The 18311-nt window shown below is 42.3% G+C and overlaps 2 protein-coding genes across 3 annotated transcripts; one reads left to right on the top strand and one right to left on the bottom strand.

Moving 5' to 3' along the window:
• The first annotated feature begins 1045 nt into the window (after positions 1 to 1045).
• LOC121614555 (alpha/beta hydrolase domain-containing protein 17A-like) lies at positions 1046 to 8973 on the top strand. Its single transcript, XM_041948487.1, has 6 exons — positions 1046 to 1212; positions 2013 to 2098; positions 2591 to 3093; positions 3365 to 3559; positions 4385 to 4564; positions 5628 to 8973. The coding sequence occupies exons 3-6, from the start codon at positions 2594 to 2596 to the stop codon at positions 5851 to 5853; spliced, it is 1101 nt and encodes a 366-aa protein (XP_041804421.1). The 5' UTR covers positions 1046 to 1212; positions 2013 to 2098; positions 2591 to 2593; the 3' UTR covers positions 5854 to 8973.
• A 393-nt stretch (positions 8974 to 9366) lies between these two features.
• LOC121614556 (GRAM domain-containing protein 2B-like) lies at positions 9367 to 17498 on the bottom strand. 2 transcript variants are annotated; one of them, XM_041948488.1, is made up of 13 exons: positions 17289 to 17498; positions 16417 to 16563; positions 16230 to 16287; positions 15512 to 15584; positions 15156 to 15259; positions 14722 to 14811; positions 14097 to 14168; positions 13945 to 14007; positions 13752 to 13851; positions 13514 to 13570; positions 13304 to 13406; positions 12121 to 12231; positions 9367 to 10759 (listed from the first exon to the last, which is right to left on the bottom strand). In XM_041948488.1, exons 1-13 carry the CDS (start codon positions 17327 to 17329, stop codon positions 10744 to 10746), a joined length of 1035 nt encoding a protein of 344 aa, XP_041804422.1. In that variant the 5' UTR covers positions 17330 to 17498; the 3' UTR covers positions 9367 to 10743. The 2 variants fall into 2 exon arrangements, with proteins under 2 accessions (XP_041804422.1, XP_041804424.1); XM_041948490.1 differs by having other exon boundaries at positions 13304 to 13403; positions 17289 to 17497.
• Between the last annotated feature and the right edge of the window lie 813 nt (positions 17499 to 18311).

Raw genomic sequence — 18311 nt, 5'->3', positions numbered from 1 at the left:
TTAAAACGTAATACAAAAAAAAGTTTTAAAGATAAAGAAATACAACAGCACGTTGAAGGAAAATGATCAATTATTGAATAGAGAGGGGTTTGGACAATTGCTAAAAACGCGTTTAACATACTGGCGTGAACGCATCTTGCAAAATATGTGCATAATATAAGGTTCATTTGCAATAACAGACATCTCATTTTTGATTGAACTCGTTTAATGGATCTCTTCGTATGCAGACACAGACAGACATCAGCCATTTATTAATACAAGCACTGTTCTTAAGAATTATTCTGTTTCTCTACATTTCATGGGAAAACTTAACACTTTTTACTCCTCTATATTTTTGCATTTGAATGATGAAGAAACATATAAAGTGTGATGCATATGAGTGTTTTTGTAGAAACTGCGCAGGAGTTCATGAGTAATTAAAACTGACTCCATTTTGACCAACAATAAAACATGAAATGTTGTCCGTCATCAGTAGTATTAATCAAATGATATAATTTTACATTTTTCTGATAAGGCTTCTGCACTTTTAGATTTGGAATGCAGTACCTTTATCTTTGATTTATTACTTTTTCGTTGAGGTATTGCTTTTCTCACTTGAGAAAAGGATGCTGAATACTTTTTCCACCACCAGCCCACAAACACAATTTTTGTGCTGTGCTCATTTTATTTTTCATTTTCCAGTTTCCCGTGTTGGATTGAATATGTCCTTTTTGCTTTGTTTTTTTCCTTGGGTTTATTAATATTTGAAACATGCGTTATGGCGTATGCATGATGTTTAACGACAGACTCCTATCAAATTCACTTATAAATTAAAACCATAAGAAAAGCTTGTTTTACCTGCTATAAGTATTATGTTGTTAGCTATAATAACCTTTATGGAAACAAAAACGTTGTGAATCCTTAAACTGTTCAAATTATATTAATACACATGCGATATAAATGTGATGATGATGAATTATATCAAGACACATTGTAATAAAGTTTTGAAATGGAATAGGCCATTGCGTCACTTCCGGCTTTCGTCGGACAGTAGTAGAAAAAAAAAATCTGGTTGCCATGAATTTCAGCTAGCTAGCCACCGACAACTGTCAGTACACTTGAGTAAAACCATCCATGTCAAGACACAAGCAGGATTTTCGGAGTCGTGTGCTGCTTCTGTGTACGTTGAGGAGCACACCAGCCTGCCTGCCAACCTAACGTTACTGTGAATCGGTAAGTAGCTAGCTTTTTGGCTAGCGAGGTAGCGGGCTAGCCGTCGCCGCTAGCTTGTAGCCTTGCTAACGGTAAGTGATGATATATTGACTGTTTGCTGGCATTAACCTGTTCCGTGAGTAATATCCAATAACAGCAGTAGCGTGTTGCACATTTACCTTTCCAGTTGTATGTATGTTATTCAATATACTGCTCCTGTAGTGCGCCCACATCACTGGCTACCGTTAGAGGTTAATATCGTTGTTAACCATGTAGCTACCATTAGCATATTAGTCGCTCCCTGTCGCTCTGTGTTGAGGGGGTGTTGTAATTAGTCACCATGTCCATGATCACATCAGGGCATCTGAATCACTTTAATCCCGCAGTGAGATTTTAGCAGCCTCAGTACATGGATAAATGCATAGAACTTTCGCCCTATTACACGGTAGTTGGTGACAGGAGCTTTAAAATGCTGACAATAACAACTGACGTTTGAACCCATATAATGAGTCTGGATTGTCTTTTATTATAGTAATCTCTTCCTCGCAGCTGTGACGCCAGATTACTATTTACTCTTTGTCCAGTGTCAGTGTAACTTTATTTGCTTTCAATAGATATATTTTAAAAAGCGACAATAATAGCATGCGCTCCTTAATATTATTCATGTCACTTTATAACAGCAAATAAAAGCTCTAGAAGAGCTTCATGAAAACACCTGCCAAGTCAGTGATCTTGCCTTTGTGGCTTTAGGTTGTTGTGCACAGAATGTTGCCACATAATGTCAAGCCGTTTTATTGTGCTATCATTTCGTTTTTATCAAGATCCAGCTGGCTACGTGACTAGACCAGATAACCTTGGCACCATTGTGTGCCAGTTCATTTCAAGACCGAGGGATTTCTGAATCCAGGTACGTTTATTACAGGATAGCTGTGCAGGATTCCCCCCAGGAAATTGGTTGGGGGAGGGAGGGGTTAAGCGCTGTTTATCTCTACTTTTCCTAACTTCTAAAAACCTTTTTTTTCCAATGACTTTACAACATTCTCCTCTGATTAACAACTGCAAAGCAAACATGGGGTATGATGGAGCAATGAATCACCTGCTTAACCTCCATATCCTGATGCATAACATATTGTAATCAATGTTGTTGGTGGATGACAAGTTGAAAATTTGCCTCATTGATTAAATATGTGGCCTTTGCCTTTGTGATGTATTGCCACTGCTCATTTTCCCTGTAGCTTAATAAACCTGATGTTATGTTTCATTAAAATGTAACATTTTCTGATGACAGTGGCGACCCTGTTGTGAATCAGAGATGAAAAGCTTTGCTTCTTGCATGCTTTTCTTACTCTGTCTCTCAGCCACCTAATTACTTCATCTATGATGTTTATTTTTCAACCAGAAGATGAACGGTCTGTCCATACGAGAGCTATGCTGCCTGTTCTGCTGCCCCCCTTGCCCCAGCCGCATTGCAGCCAAACTGGCTTTCCTCCCTCCAGAGCCCACCTATGCCCTTCTCCCTGACCCAGATCCAGTATCTGGAGCTGGAACTGCTCCTGGATCCAGCTCCGGGGCTGCTGTGCCTTCTCTTGGAGCACCAGGACTGCGTTCCCGGCTCAACACTGGTAGTGGAAGTGACAGAGGAGGAGGCGGCGGCGGAGGTGGTGGTGGTGGTGGTGGAGGGGGAGGGGGAGGAGGAGGAGGAGGAGGAGGAGGAAGTGGTGGCAGTAGCAGCGGCGGCAGTGGCAGCAGTGGGAGTGAGGGCAGGTGGAAGCTTCATCTCACAGAGAGAGCGGAGTTCCAATATTCACAGAGAGAGCTGGATGTGACGGATGTATTCCTGACCAGATCCAGCCGAGGAAACAGGGTGGGGTGCATGTACATTCGCTGTGCCCCCAATGCCAGGTGAGACACACACTACCCCCTGAACACCTTGGGAGTGAATGTGCCCTCACACACATATCACAACCCTGTATCTCTGTGTTTTTCTTGTGCTTTAAATAGAACAACTTGCCTTTCTTTTGTTAGATCCAAATATAGTTGTATATTTTTCTCTGTCATACAAATATATTCCATGTTTTTCCATCAACTTGGGGTTTTCCAGGACAGCAGTGTCCTTGTTTAGCCTCAGCCTGTTTCTTAACTTCCTCTTTTTTCTTCGTCCTTTGCCTCTCAGGTTCACAGTGTTGTTTTCCCATGGCAATGCAGTAGACCTGGGTCAGATGAGCAGCTTCTACATCGGTTTAGGCACGCGCATCAACTGCAACATCTTTTCCTATGATTACTCAGGCTACGGTGTTAGCACTGGCAAGCCCTCTGAGAAGAACCTTTATGCTGACATTGATGCTGCCTGGCACGCCCTGCGCTCCCGGTAAGCAGGCAGAAACTGTCCGTTCCCATTCCCACAGGGTCTGCAATGAACAGCCAACAAGCACCAAATGCCAGTTAAAGTGTCTTTAGTAGATTAATCGGTGAGCGTCACTCACATCACTGGCCAGTAACTTTGTGAAAGTAGCATTTGGTTGGATCAGTTATACACAGATTTTGTCCCTGTTGACCACGGTACACTCTCTGTGACCATCAGCCAGTCAAATCAAAGCTAAACAATGGCTCTGTATCAAACAGGCTGATGATTGGCTGTCACATACTGTGCTCTGCATGATGTGGCAGCATGTTAAGTTCTGAAAAATATTCCTCTTGTTTATCTGACTCCAGCATGGTTAATGAGCCTAAGCAGAAACTTACATTCCCAAGTGGCAACACAGAGGAACTTTGAGGCGACTGAAAAATTACAATTAAAAGACTTAAGACAACAACTATTTTCACTCCCTGATTCTGTGCTTAAGATAGTGTTTAAACAGGAAGGGTAATATGCTGCATTGTTGTAAACTGTGGCTGGTAATATATGTCATATTTCACTTCTTTTTTGGCTTTGCAGCCCTTGGCAAGTGAAGTGTCATGCTCTTTGCTTATGATGTTCTCTTTCAAGCTTTGTCTATTATTAACATTAAACACACTGACAGTTGTGCTTGTTTGTTAAACTGAAAGGGGAACTGAACCACACTAATCTGCATATGTAATTAATACACACTTGTACACTGCATATCAGTCCTTCAGCACTCCTGCATGATTGCAGAATAAAATGGATCTTATTCTGATATTCTGTTCTGAAATCTGTGTGTGTGTGTTGTCTCAGGTATGGCATCAGCCCCGAGAATATCATCCTGTACGGACAGAGCATCGGCACGGTACCCACAGTAGACTTGGCGTCACGGTTTGAGTGCGCAGCTGTGGTCCTCCACTCTCCTCTCACCTCTGGCATGAGAGTGGCTTTCCCTGACACCAAGAAAACATACTGCTTTGATGCCTTCCCTAAGTAAGTTTCTCAACAGAGAAACTGTATTTTAAATATGATATTCTTCAAATGAATTGAAGTGAAATTTCACTTCTTTTTATATTCAGCATAAAATATTCATATCAGTCTCGATTTTAATGGTATCTGTAAAAAGAACAGGGCAGTGCTTGTGATTGCTTGAATTTAGTCATTTACATGACAAATTATCACTGTTGAAAAAGAAGTATGAAAAGGCCATTCAAACTTCTCAAACCGCTTCTGTGGTACAATCAGCTTCTCTGCTTTCCCAGTTTGTTCAAAAGCCAAAACATTTTATTTAAACACACAGCTTCCATTGAAATGTTGATAGTTGTATTATGTATACAAAATGAAAGCAGTGTGACACATCTAGCTGTTGTTGAGGTTGAATGCACTTATTGTGAGTCATGTTGGACAAACGTGACTGTTAAATGAATAAGTTTGGGGAGTTTGAGATACATTATGAGATGATAGAAATTTGTCGACCGTCAGAGATTTTTTTCACACCATTTATTTTGTTTTATTTAATATCTCTGGTCAGATTAGACCACTGTAGGCAGTGTTCTGTGTCATTTCGTGAGTTTATAAAATTATTATTATTTTTTTTTATTTGGATCCCTATTGATTGTTACCTTGGCAACTACTCTTCCTGTAGTCTATATTTTTTGCTCCAAATGTGAGTACCTTCATTTGTCAGATATATCCTTTGCTGGATTAGCCAAAAACACAACTTCCATCTGGTTATTTTAGGTTTAAATGGCACCTTGATGAAATTTCTGATAAATGTTGTGACATCATAATATGTGCTTATAGTGTACTGTAGTGTATTTAGCCACATTTTGATTTGCAAATGTTTGTTTGTGACATAATTAGCATTTAGATGGACAGCAGTGAAAGCGTAACTCTATTGGAATCCATTGTATTCAAACAAAGCTGACTGCGTCCACTGTTCCACTGTTAGGTGTGATTCACTTTTAATGTATCTCAAACGTGTTGACTGAAATGCACTTTGTCATTATTTGTTATTTTCTGGTTCATTAATAGCCTCCATAATTTTTTCTTCCAGCATAGAAAAAGTGTCAAAGATCCCATCTCCAGTGCTCATCATCCACGGTACAGAGGACGAGGTGATCGACTTCTCTCACGGCCTCGCCCTGTTTGAGCGCTGTCCCAAGGCTGTGGAGCCCCTCTGGGTGGAGGGTGCCGGTCACAACGACATTGAGCTTTACAGTCAGTACCTGGAGAGGCTACGGCGCTTCATCAACCAGGACCTGGCTGCACAGCATGCCTGAGAAACAAACAACAGCCTCTCTGCGTTCGTATAAATGAAACTGTGTGCGTGAGAGAGTAAATGAGGACGTCAGCATGTTATGTGTATGAGTGAGAAATTGACTTACAAAGGATGTGTGATTTTTGTCACATCTGTGTGTCTTTCAAGCAGCACACCTTTAGGTTACTTTTCAACACAACATATGTTAGAATAATTTCCTGTTTTAAAGATGAGAACCATTTTTAATACACCATCCATCTGTATGGTGGAGTGTGGTGAAACACTAAAAACAAGAACTGAGATTCAACAACTTCACAGATACACTTTTTAACCCTGGAATTGCAGCTTTAAAGTGGGTCACTCACATGTACTAAGAAGTAATAACAATGTGCTTTGTGGAAAAAGGCGCACAGATGTAGTTTTAAAGTATGCTAGTGAATGTATGAGTCATGGATGCAAGTGTTGAGTGTATATTCATATCTGTATGGACCTGTGACACCTGACTAATGTGTGCACACGTTCGTATGCGTGTGAGTGTGAGCGAGGCATTGCAGAAAGAAATGAAGGACATCCTGAAAACTTGGACAGCTGCAAGCAGAGGAGGCTTATGGAGACTTATCAATATTGATGGCTTTTTTTGTTTGTTTTTCTTTTATGCGCGTGTATGTATGAAGAATACCTCCACAGCTTGACCAGTTCTCTCACTGGTGGACAAACACTGGTCAGGCATGTGCCGCACCCCCCTCCTCCTCCACTCCCTGTTTACCTGTTAATGGACATCCATCTGACTGCCAGGGCATTTCCCAAGTTGTTGTCCAGCTAACACTAACCTACTTTCTGTGTGTGGTTTGGGGGTCCATCTCCTTTCCTTTGGTGTCAGTTATGGTGAATACACAAGGACTAGTCTGGAATACTGTCATAGCTTGTATGGCTGTTGGGTATCTCATACTTTCCCATATTTTTTGACTCTGATAAGATCACAGAATGGCCAGCTTCCATTTCATTTCCTGGCTGTGCTGTAGCTTTAGCCTTTTACTGTCCACAGAATTGCAGCAGCAGCTTACGGGGAATTATCTTGATTTCCCTACATTGTTTTTTCCCATCCAGTCCTACATATTTGTGATCAAGAATGACGGTGTGGTTGAAATGGAAACAGGCCTTTGAGAGCCACATCTCTGTTCACTTGGACATGTTTTTGGCATCAATAGAACAGCTGTAGAAGTGCAGGTCTACTTAGTATTTTCACGTCACATTAGACCAGTTGGCTCTAAACAGCAGGTAGCCCTTCAGTGTTTACTGATGTGTGATGTTTAACGGTTGGACAGGCTGCACTGGCTTGGTAACCGCAGGAATTAGGCAGATTTAAAGGAGTAGTTCGAGATATTTGAAAATGCGCTGATTTGCTTTCTTGCTAAGAGTTCGATGAGCTCTAATGCAGAAGTGATTGCACCCAGACAAGAAATAATCCAGCACACGACTCTGGGGACTTTAGAGGTGTGAGCAGGTGGTTTTCATTACCTGCCCAGCCAGGTTAGCTGTTTCCCTCTGTTCCCAGTCTTCATGCTAAGATAAGCTAACCAGCTGCTGGCAGTAAGTTCTGTATTACACGTAAAGGCATGAGCATCGTATCATTCTCCTCATCTTCAGCAAGAAAACGAATAAGCGTGTTTCCTAAATATGCAACTGTACGTTGAAGCCTGAAGTGCAGCTGTTGAGGAGGTCTGTGAATAATTTGTCTCTTCTGGTGAACATACCCTTTTGGAGCGTGATGCTCTGGCAGGATTTGGAGGCTCTAAAGGTAGAAGGAGACAAAGTAGCTGCTCAGTTCACCAAACTAATGAGGATCATGTTCGTTTTATTCAGAATGGTCTTTTTGCTTCATCAAAATCTCTTGTGTAATATTGATTAACTTGTAGTCTTACAGCACAGTCTGTTTCCAGGTGTTGTTCCAGTAGCTCTCATTACCACAGTTAGTCAGCCCCCTGTTCTGTTATCCTCAGCACATTTGTTTTTTCTGATGTTTTAGTCTTGATGTAATTAATCAGAACGTGTTTGATGTAGTGTAGGGCCATGGGTTGTTCGTGTCAGAACCATGCGCGTCGACGTTGTGACTAACAATGTGATTCAGATCGGGTGCCAGGACGGACATCATGCCTACTAGCTCTGTTCAACCTCTGTGGCCCTAAATGTACAGGAGCTCTCTTATGGGTGGCAGCACACTTCATGTCTGACACAAGCCATATTTGAGCCTCTCACTGTTGGTGTGGTGCAGGTTCCACCACACACACACACACACACACACACACACACACACACACACACACATTCAAACAAAACATACACACACGCACACACACGTAATACATGTACTGTAGTACACAGTATATTTACACATTTATATATATCAGATCAAGCATGACAAAAGCAGGTCTTAAGTTCAGCACTATTGTACAAAGCATCCAAAGTGTAATAAGGGTATAAAATGTAAGTTTGTGTGTCTTCATTATTATTGACTGTCTACTACAGGCCAGCATTAAGGATACTAACATCACATTTGAACAAGTAGTCACAGGCCCCATGTGCAGACCTGAAAAAGTGCAAGAACTGGTTTTATGGTTGCATGCTAGCACCATATTTCAGATGTACACAAGGTGTCTGCTCCATAGAAGACTGATCAGTTTCAGTGATAGTAGCTGCGTTTTTTTTTTTTTTGTTTGTTTTTAAATAAGGGAACATTTACTGAACTAGCACTGATCTGATTACTCCATTTTTGGAGTACAAGTGGGGCTTGGTAAGCAGTGGAAAGGTTACTGAACACCACTCGCTCTCTGTCATCCATTCGAACAGGGAATCTTTCCATTCTCATCCTGTGTTTCGTGTCTCTGATATTTAAATCATGGACATCTTTACCATCTTGAACCAGGGATCTGAGCTGTCAGAAGAATTAGAGAGACTTGTCGCGTCTCTCTGAAAGTAGAAGTAGGCCTCAGTTTCTCCTGGACAGGTCGTGTTATCAGGGAAACCACTGGATCCACCTTTCTTTCAGGGTGGGGTTCAAGTAACGGGGTGGAAACTTGCCGTTTTATTGATGCACCACTATGGTTGACGTATATTGTATCCTCTGGCCCTGAATGTTTATTGACGGGAGGGGTGGGTGGGTGGGTGGGTCGAACAGTGAAAACTGTATGCATGTCTATTGTGTTTTGCAGAGCAAGTGACGGGGTGGGATCTCTATTATGTATTCTATGTGAGGGTAAAGCTGAACTCATGGCATCGGAACATTGAAGCGCTTTTTAAAAAAACGGGACATTTATTTGAATTTTTTTATTGCTGATACTAACTGATGTATTGTTATGAGTTTTGTGCTAGAGTTTGAGCGGGGCTGTGGCGGGCGGGTGGGTGGGTCCTAGACAATATTAGTGGGCTGTTTATATGGTTACTGTACTTACCTATTCTATTCTTTGTATTATGATTTGTAATTTTATGTTGCTTTTTTGAACTGAGAATATGATGTAATGAAATTAATTCATGGGACTGAATCTTGACCTTTTTATGGACAACAAAATAATAAAAAAAGATCACTTATGTACAAAAATCTGATCCCAACAGTGCACAAGTTATTAAGAACCATGTCAGTCATACAGAATGCTTCAGGTTTACCATTTGGATTACATGCTTGTTACACCAGAGAAGGTGGGTTTTGAATGATATATAAAATCATACAAACTCTCTTCTCTGACTGGAGTGCATGCTGATAAAGTTTAGGGTTGTACAGTTTTAAAAATCCTGGATAAATGTGTTTCCCAGGCCTGGAAAAGTTTTGGAAAACAGTTTCATAAATAGTTTAATATGGTTAGATGAATATCAGATTCAAACATGCCCTGTATATCTTTTTTTTTTAAATACACACAGTGTTAAAGCAGACATACAAGCACTTAAGTTTCATCACAGGTGTTTGACACCTCATATTAAATGTACGTTTCATTTATACATAATTTTCCAAATGTTAGGTCATAAGACTTGGTTTAAAGTCATGGAGACGTCCTGGAAATCAGTTGGTCACATTGTGTACGAACACCAGACGGACGCTCAGCAGTATCTATCAACGGGACTGATTTGACAAAAAGGCCATTAGCATTTTCTGACATTTGTATTTTGAAGACATTTCAGGGCCTGAGAAGTGCAAGTTACATCCTTTTTCAGGGCCTCATGTTAAGTTAAGGGAGTGACTGCCATCTGCTGGCTGATGATTGTCATTAACACTCTTAAAATAACATCATTAGATTCCAGCCGTTAACTTAAACACTGTTAACATTCATTTCATAACATACAGATGATTTCGAATCAAGCAACAACAAACACTTCTTTCACAATCCGGTTAAGATCCTTGTTGCAGGTTATATTGATCCAAAATGGCCAAGACTCCAGCGACCTCTGCAAGCTGAGCTCAGCTGTTCACCAGCCAAGAAATAAACATGGCTTCAGCAGGCTGCCTCCATATGGCTCAGTGCAGGAGATCCTCGTGTCAGTTTTTGATGTGTCAGCAGAAAACGAGCGCACTCCTAATACAAATATTGTCCTGGTGCTTCTCTGCCAACACACTCAGTCATCCATGTAGTTCACCACGTGTGGCCTGGTTCAGACATCCCAACAGCATCAATCTGCTGACCTGCATCCTCTGTAGACACGCTGTTACCACAGGGGCTCACTTTCTACGGTGAGCAAACTAGTTTGTGCACAATATTGTAAAATTCTTAGCACAAAACCTTTCACTAAATGATGCGCTGTGTGTCTGCTGAGATGCTTTTGGGAGTCTGTCTAGACAGGGATCAGTGTACAGCAGGATCTTAATAGAGCAGTGCATTGCATGAGGTCCTTGAAGGATTTGTTTGTCACAGTCCCCCGCCGCTGGCTACGTTTCCTGGTACCTGCAGAAGAAGAAGAAGACGCAGCATGAGGAGAGGACTGCTGTGGCCCAGGTACAAATGGTTTCATCAAGGAAAAGTAACGTTGTAATGTGGAAATGCATGTCCTGCCATCTAAATGTTACTCAAGTGAAATATACTTAAAGTATCAAAAGTAAACTTCTGATGATGCTGAATTACTCTAATTAGATTGGAATTAGAATTTTAGCGTAGCTTTTAACTACTTTACATACCGCAGGGTAGTTTAATCCTTCTTTTATCAATCCCTCATATTTTATGTGTCAATCACATGATTTGTATGTAAAACCTGCAGCTGTAAACTACAGCTCTTAAAAAAATGTGGACGAGCAAAGAGAAATGTCGTAGAATCAAAAGTTAAAAGTAGCATGAAATTGCAATGCTCAAATTAGTAAGTAGAAATCATGGCTGGATCAGTGCTGGAGGAAGTACTACAATCTTTTACCTAAGTTGCCACAGTGTACACATACTCTGTTATGTTCTACTTGAGTAAAAGTAAATGGACTGTATTTATATAGCACTTTTCTCGTCTTGCTACCACTCAAAGCACTTACAACACGAGCCTGCATTCACCCATTCACCCCTGGTAGCTAGACCACCTGCTCATTACGAGCATTAACACATTCACACACCGATGCACAGCGTCGGGAGCAACTTGGGGTTCAGTATCTTGCACAAGGATACATCGACATGTAAACTGTCGATCGAACCACCATCCTTCTGATAAGTGGACGACCGCTCTACCTCCTGAGCCATACAAAAGTAGAAGAATGGAGACTTTAAGGGATCGACACATGAAATTATCATGTACTACAGGATAAAAGTTAATTTTTTCGTGACTTTGAAGGGGATCTACTGTCACGTAAATGGCTGCATAGCTTTGAAATGTAGTGGAGAGGAAGTATAAAGAAGTAAAAATTGGATATACTGAAGTACCTTAAGTACGTCAGAAAGTACAGTGCTTGAGTAAATGTACTTAGTTACTTCCCACCACTGAGAAAGAAAACATTACTCAATTAATTACACACTGAATTCATCGCCACTGATGGAATATCTTCATGTCTGTCAGAGATCTAAGTGGCGCTCCACGCTGTTGTAAGAGCGGGTGCATCATCTCAGCGTGCCAGCTTTTAAGCGTGTGGGCGTGACTCTGCTGGAATGTGATCACTTATCTGTCCACGGTGCTCCACGTGAACCTGCAGAACCACTCCGCTCACGCCTGATCTGATCTGCCAGTAATGGTTATAAAAGTCGAAACCGGTTTGAGCCACCTTCACACCACTTCACCAGTACCCCGCAGGCTTCCTCCTCTGTCCTTCTCTTTGTCTGTTTGTGTGTCTGCTCACTCTCTGTGGTGTAAAGACAACTCGGTCAGGGCTCCCAAAGACTTCAGCTGCTCCTCCAGCGCGATGATCCTCAGCCCGATGTACCCAGACGCCAGCAGGAGCAACGCCATCCTACAAACACACTACAATCACCTGGATGCCTGCGATCCTACAGTCACCCACTACAATGGCCTTGTGCTCATAAAGTGAATTGTGCAGAAGGAATCAAAAGCTGAGCCGACGGTCTGAGATGGGAACAAACTGTGCAGCTCTGACAATGAGATATCAGTAAATTGTATCTGTGTGCAGCCTGAGAGAACATTGTGTGATGATGTCTCTATAATCACATCTCAAGGATCAGATTATTTTCTTTTCTTTAGAGATTCCAACCAATCCACAAAGTCAACATAGCAAAATGTGCCTTCAGGTGTTTGATTCATGCAACCCTATTCCAAGAAAGTTGGGACGCCATGTAAAACAGAATGTAATCATTGCAAACAGTGTTATATAAGGTGCTCCTGAGCCCATGTAGTAACATCCTTTATACAGTCATGTGTTCACAAAGTGGTGAACCGAGCTCCATCCTCACTTGTGAACAGCTGAGTCTTTACAGGATGCTACTTTCCAATCAACCTGTTTACCTGTGGGATGATCCAAACAGGTGTTTTTGGAGCGTTCCACAACTTTCCCAGTTTTTTGTTGCTCCTGTCCCAACTTGTTAGAAGTCGTGTTCAGAATTAGCAGATATTTACAAAAATCAATGAAGCTGATGAGGTGAAACATCAAATGTTTTGTCTTTGTTTTGTGTTTTCAGTTGAGTATAAGTCAAAAAGAATCAGCAAATTATTGCATTCTCTTATGTTTTACGCAGTTTAAGTAAAGAATTGATGTCAGCTAAATATAAATCAAAAATAAAACTGCTTGTTATTCTTAAAAACTGCCCATGTAAATGATATATTACTGCTTATTATTTAAATATTGGATGGAATTTTAGTGTTGTAGCTGTCAGGGTGAAGCTAATTTAAGATACTTTATATACTGCTGGGCAGTTTTAATCCATTGTATTTGTTTTGTTGCAACAATGCTGCATTGCCCTCTGAATTATAGTGGAATGGAAGAATATGAAGTCACATAAAAATAATACTCAGCTGCCTGACAATTGCACACAGGTACAGTAGTTAAAGTGGAGCTGGAGCTCACTCACATCACCATGTAGATGTAGAAGAGACCGCTCAGATTCCTCATCTCTCTGAGGAGGAGGAGCGGCGTGACCGTCTCAATGATCCTCCAAATCCACGACTCAGCTGCTTGAGAGAAAAACCAGCTTATGACGCTGCGATGACGCGTTCCCCTGTGCCTTATGGGTAACAGGAGCAGATTTTACAGTATATGGTGCCTGCTCGTGGGCTCTTACCTCGGACATCTTCGTCTGTTAAGCTGCTCTGACGAGTGGAGCTGCACCCTGTCGGACCTGAATGTACATTGTTGCATTCAGTGGTTGGTAATTGTTAAAATTATATTTCAATTTGGTGATAAAAGTGTAAAGAATAGAAAATACTGAAGTGGAAGTCATTACTAGAAAAGCATTATTCTGCTGGCACAAGACAATAACACAATATCAACCAGTGATGAATCTCCTCTTCCTTTCTCACCTTCACTGGACATCTGAGGAGAGCCGTTATCGAGATAAGTGCTGTTCTGCCGGCGCAGATCATGATCCATGCTGTCCTCCAAACTGGAATAACTGGAGGCCTGTAGGCAAGGACAGAGACGCCGAGCATTAAGTCTGTTCCTGCGCTCATATCAGACTGCAGCAAGACAACCGAAATTCAGCCGCAAACCCACCATGTCATGGTCGACTTCGTTCTCTGCAGAGGACAGATGAGGGCTGCTGTTGGCACTCTCCCCCTGGCTCAGACGAACACAGAAACAGGAGCTTAAAGTGAAAGCGGCCTGCGTTTGAGGACTGATGCCTTTATATTTGGCTGAGCGCCTACCTGTGCGTGCGAGCAGACGGTTTGGAGGAGTTTATAACACATCTCACGGTTCCTCAAAGACACGAATGAGTGCTAAAAGAGAAAACAGAGGCAAGAGAAAGGGTTAATCCCGGAGAAAAGACAAACCGCGTGCAAACTCAGTGTTCGGGGAGGTCAAATGAGGTCCTGCCGTGACAAGCTGTCAGTTTCACTGCAGGAAATTGCAATTATTAACTCTGTTTCCATCTTTGCTGTGATTGATTGGTATTTTACAATAAAACCAATGGACACATTTGAGTTGAGCTGAATTATAATTAGGAGTATTAAACTCCTGCTGCTACTGCTACTGAATGAAATGTTTCATTTTAATAGGGACCAGTGTCACATACCGCAGCATTTATAGGCTCAGCTATTGCGTCCCTGAATGAGCCACACACAAATTACACAAAATACAGCAAAACACACATAATAGTACAATAAAAAATGTTGTACAAGTTAAATGCAAAGCACCCGATCATCCATGAGAGAAGGACGTCAGGAGGTTTTACAAATACAATTCTCAATAGATGTAGAAAAGAAAGTGGAGCCACAGAGCTGCGCTCCATACAAAGATAAAAAAGCTGAAGTGAAGAGCGTGTAGTCTGACCTTCTCTCCGTCAGCAGTTTGAATGGACAACATGGATAAAGCTGAGTTGTGTTTCTTCACCTCCCTGACGCTGGACGCAGGAATCACCACCTGCAGTGTGTGTGGACAGAATACTTTGATTTTTGATGCCTTCAAGAGGACATTTGGTCATATTACACATGTAAAACATGATGACCTGAAACACACATAACCCATCCCGGCTCTTAGAATAAGTTCTTATACCCTAATGTTTGGATATTAGGGTAAAAAAAAGCCTTGTTCAGAGTGGATAGCTAATGTGAACTGCTCCTTTACAGCTTCTGGGACATTAAGCTCAAAACTCTGAAACGTGGGTTTAATTGTCCTAAAAAGCGGTTTTGAATGTGAGAAAGTCCTCAGCTGCTGCTTGCTGTCAGTGTTGAATCATTTCACCGGTGAGTCAGGCTTCACTTTACCTTGGTGTCTTTGAGCAGCACGGATGAGTGGAAGCACACATGGTTCTCCGAAACAAAGAGCTTTCCATGATACAGCACCTCCTTCTGCAAGGCACAGGTGAATGCTGCAACACACACACACACACACACACACACAGACTGAAGCTGTGAGAACAACAGAAGTGCCGCCTCGACCACTGAGACATGCTGCTGAATCGTTTATTAAAGTGTCTCAGCTCAGCATTCACTGCGGGCAAACAGAGCGCCGGGCTGCACTTAATCAGGCAGAAAGTTAAAAAAGAGGACACAATGCGATGTTATTTCCATAATCAATGTGAGTGAATAAGTAACAGACTGTGGCCCTGAGCTCGACTCACTCTGCGTCAGATTCTCCCCCTGAGGGATCTCTGGAAACAGCTTGTGGAAGGCTTTGTTGTGCTTCAGGAAGCTCTGGAGGGTAGAAAAACAGTGACGTGTTATAAAATAACTCAACTGTGTGTGAGTCCTGTGAGTGGGATCAGAGTTTGAACACACAGGGAACAGGTTTGATGTTTGCTGTCTAATACCTGACCTGCTCTTACAGATTTCTTTTTGGCCACTCGGGGGCACTAGAAACACATTTTTAACACAACATTAGTACATTATCGCTTTTGGGTTGAGATGTGAGCATGTTTGTGGCCACCTGATGAATGTAGCTTTAACCCCAATGTTCACCCTCTTTTTGCTCCGTTTTTGGTCTCTACCAACTCCTGAGGGAACTATCTGGCTCTTTAGCTGCTAAATGCTCCACTGTGCTCACCAGCTGGTTGCTAACTGTGTCTGTCTGCTGCATGATGCTGAGCAGATAGTGTAAAGCAGGATTTTAGAGGTTTTTCTCCACCAACACCTGCCTGCTGTATCTGAAAACAACATTAAGTGAGCGGCGAGACTGAACCAAAGTTGTGGGCCAGACAGCTAATTTATGGGCCGCAGACTCAGAGGCTGATTCTCTGCAGCTTCACACTGTTTAAGCCGCTTTAATTCTCCCTTTGCTGCAAAGAAAAGGTGATAAAATGCGTGTGTTGGACGAAGCAGGATGGTGTGAAGAGGACTTACGCTGCTGCTGACGAGCCCATCTGATCGATCAAGGCTCTCCTCTGCTATGGTCTGCTTCCTGACGACACAAACAACACAAACGCTCCACACTAAGACAAACGATGTTATCAGGTCTCTGTCTAGGTAGAAGTTCAAATCTTTAAGCTGTCTCCCTCTCAGCTGTTTTTCTAACCCCAGCGTAGTTTACCTGAGGGGAACGTTGGAGTCGAGGCTGTGATTCAGCTCGTGGATCTCCAGCCGGGCATCATCCAGGCTGTGATTCTGTCTGGATTTCTTGCTGCTGAACCTGCTGCTGCCCCTTCTTCCGCCAAGGGGTCCGATGCTGTCCAGACAGCTGTCTCAACAGAGCAGGAGATAAATGTCAGACTGATGATTCAGCTTTTAGAGGACGCGCGCTGGTGGGACGGATATAGAACAACAACAAGTTCAGAAATCATACGAAAAGATAAAGGGATGGTGGAAACAGCTCCTGTATGCTGGTGGTAAACATTCCTTCATCCTCACTGTCATCGTTTTCATCAGCTGAAGTCTGATTTTCCGCAGAGATTAATGTGTTCACACACAGGCCAAGAATTTCTAAAGGATCAATACAGATACCTTTGATATGTAGCATCAGATGTACTGTTGACTGAAGAGTAAACGGGTAAATTAAGTGAATATGCTGCTCTTGTTAGTTTGTGAATCCAATCGAATGTCTCTGTCAGCCTGAGTGGCTCCTTTATGTGAAAGCAAAAGTTAATGGAAGCTCCAAACTCCTTGAGAGGCACTCCCCGAGCAGCAGCTGTATCGACTTTCTCCCTCCGCTCGGGCTAACAGGCAGCCTATCAGACCTGTGGTTGGTCTGCAGTCTCTGGGCAACAGCAGGGATCTCTGGAGAACACTCTCACTTCTGTAAACCAGCAGCTACAAACACTGCCAAAATAACAAGAGCGCACCGTGCGCACCTGGTGCTTAGACTGACTTATTTACACTGTTAGTCTACTGTGAAAGATGAATGCTGCTGTCTCATTTTAACAAAACATTATGAAGGATGTGAAGGAGTAAAATATTGATACTCACAGAGAGCTGTCCAGCGAGAATCTCCTGCTTTTCAGACTCATGATGGAAAATAAAAGGTCCAGCTCACACACACGCACACACTCTCACACATGCAGTGGAAGACTTCAAGTTCACAAACTCAGTGCAACAGCTCATGTGTGATTCTTGGGCTTTGTGTCCTGGGAGTAACTGTGAAGCAGAGAGAGGCAGGTGAGAAAGGAAGGCGACCACAGCCTTCATTTAGGATTGTCACTGTTAGGTCAACCAGTCAGCTGCGAGAGGAGGGAATCTTCACTGGGGCTGAACCAATCGGTGAAGGCAGGCAGGTGGGAAGGCCGCGCTCATGGCAACGGTTGCTGTGGGTGGCACCGCTTACGCTGACCTTTTGACACACACCTGCACACACACACATGCACACAGCGCGACACAGGTATGATGCAGCAGTCACACCGGGCAACCTGCTCAGCCTGCACAGATACACATCAGAGAATGACTGAGGCCCTGCAGCGCTTCAGCGGTGGAGAAAGTATTCACATCCTTTCACTAAGTAGAAAGAAAAACAGCACACTGTAAAAATACGCCACCGCAAGTAAAAGTCCTGCATTCAGCACCTTACCGCTAAGGTTAAGCTCATTTTAACTAGCTTTGTAATGATGCATTTTCCAGCTTATCCAAGAGGGTTTAAAACAGTTTATTTAGGATAAGAAGTAGGAGAGTTTTCTCAACCCGTAAAGGAACATTTAATCCTTCAGTTTATCAGAAACATTCATATTCAAAATCACCAAATTTGGAGATACATGGTTTTCACTGGACAGGAAGGGTATGAAAAGTAACCAGTAATTAAAGGTGTCAGACAAACGTAGTGGAGTAAAAAGCACAATATTTGCCTCTTAGATGTGGTGGAGTACAAGTATGAAGTAGTATAAAATTGAGATACTCAAGTACTTAATTGCATTACATTAGCATGTTATGTTCACCACTGCCGACAGCACAAATACATCACACACACACACGCTTCAAAGTGTTTCCTTTTCTAAAGGTGGT

This window comes from Chelmon rostratus, chromosome 12 (genome assembly GCF_017976325.1).
Source record: "Chelmon rostratus isolate fCheRos1 chromosome 12, fCheRos1.pri, whole genome shotgun sequence".
NCBI lineage: Eukaryota > Metazoa > Chordata > Actinopteri > Chaetodontiformes > Chaetodontidae > Chelmon > Chelmon rostratus.
The sequence above is the reverse complement of the archived record's forward strand: the minus strand, read 5'-3'. Positions and strand labels throughout refer to the sequence as shown.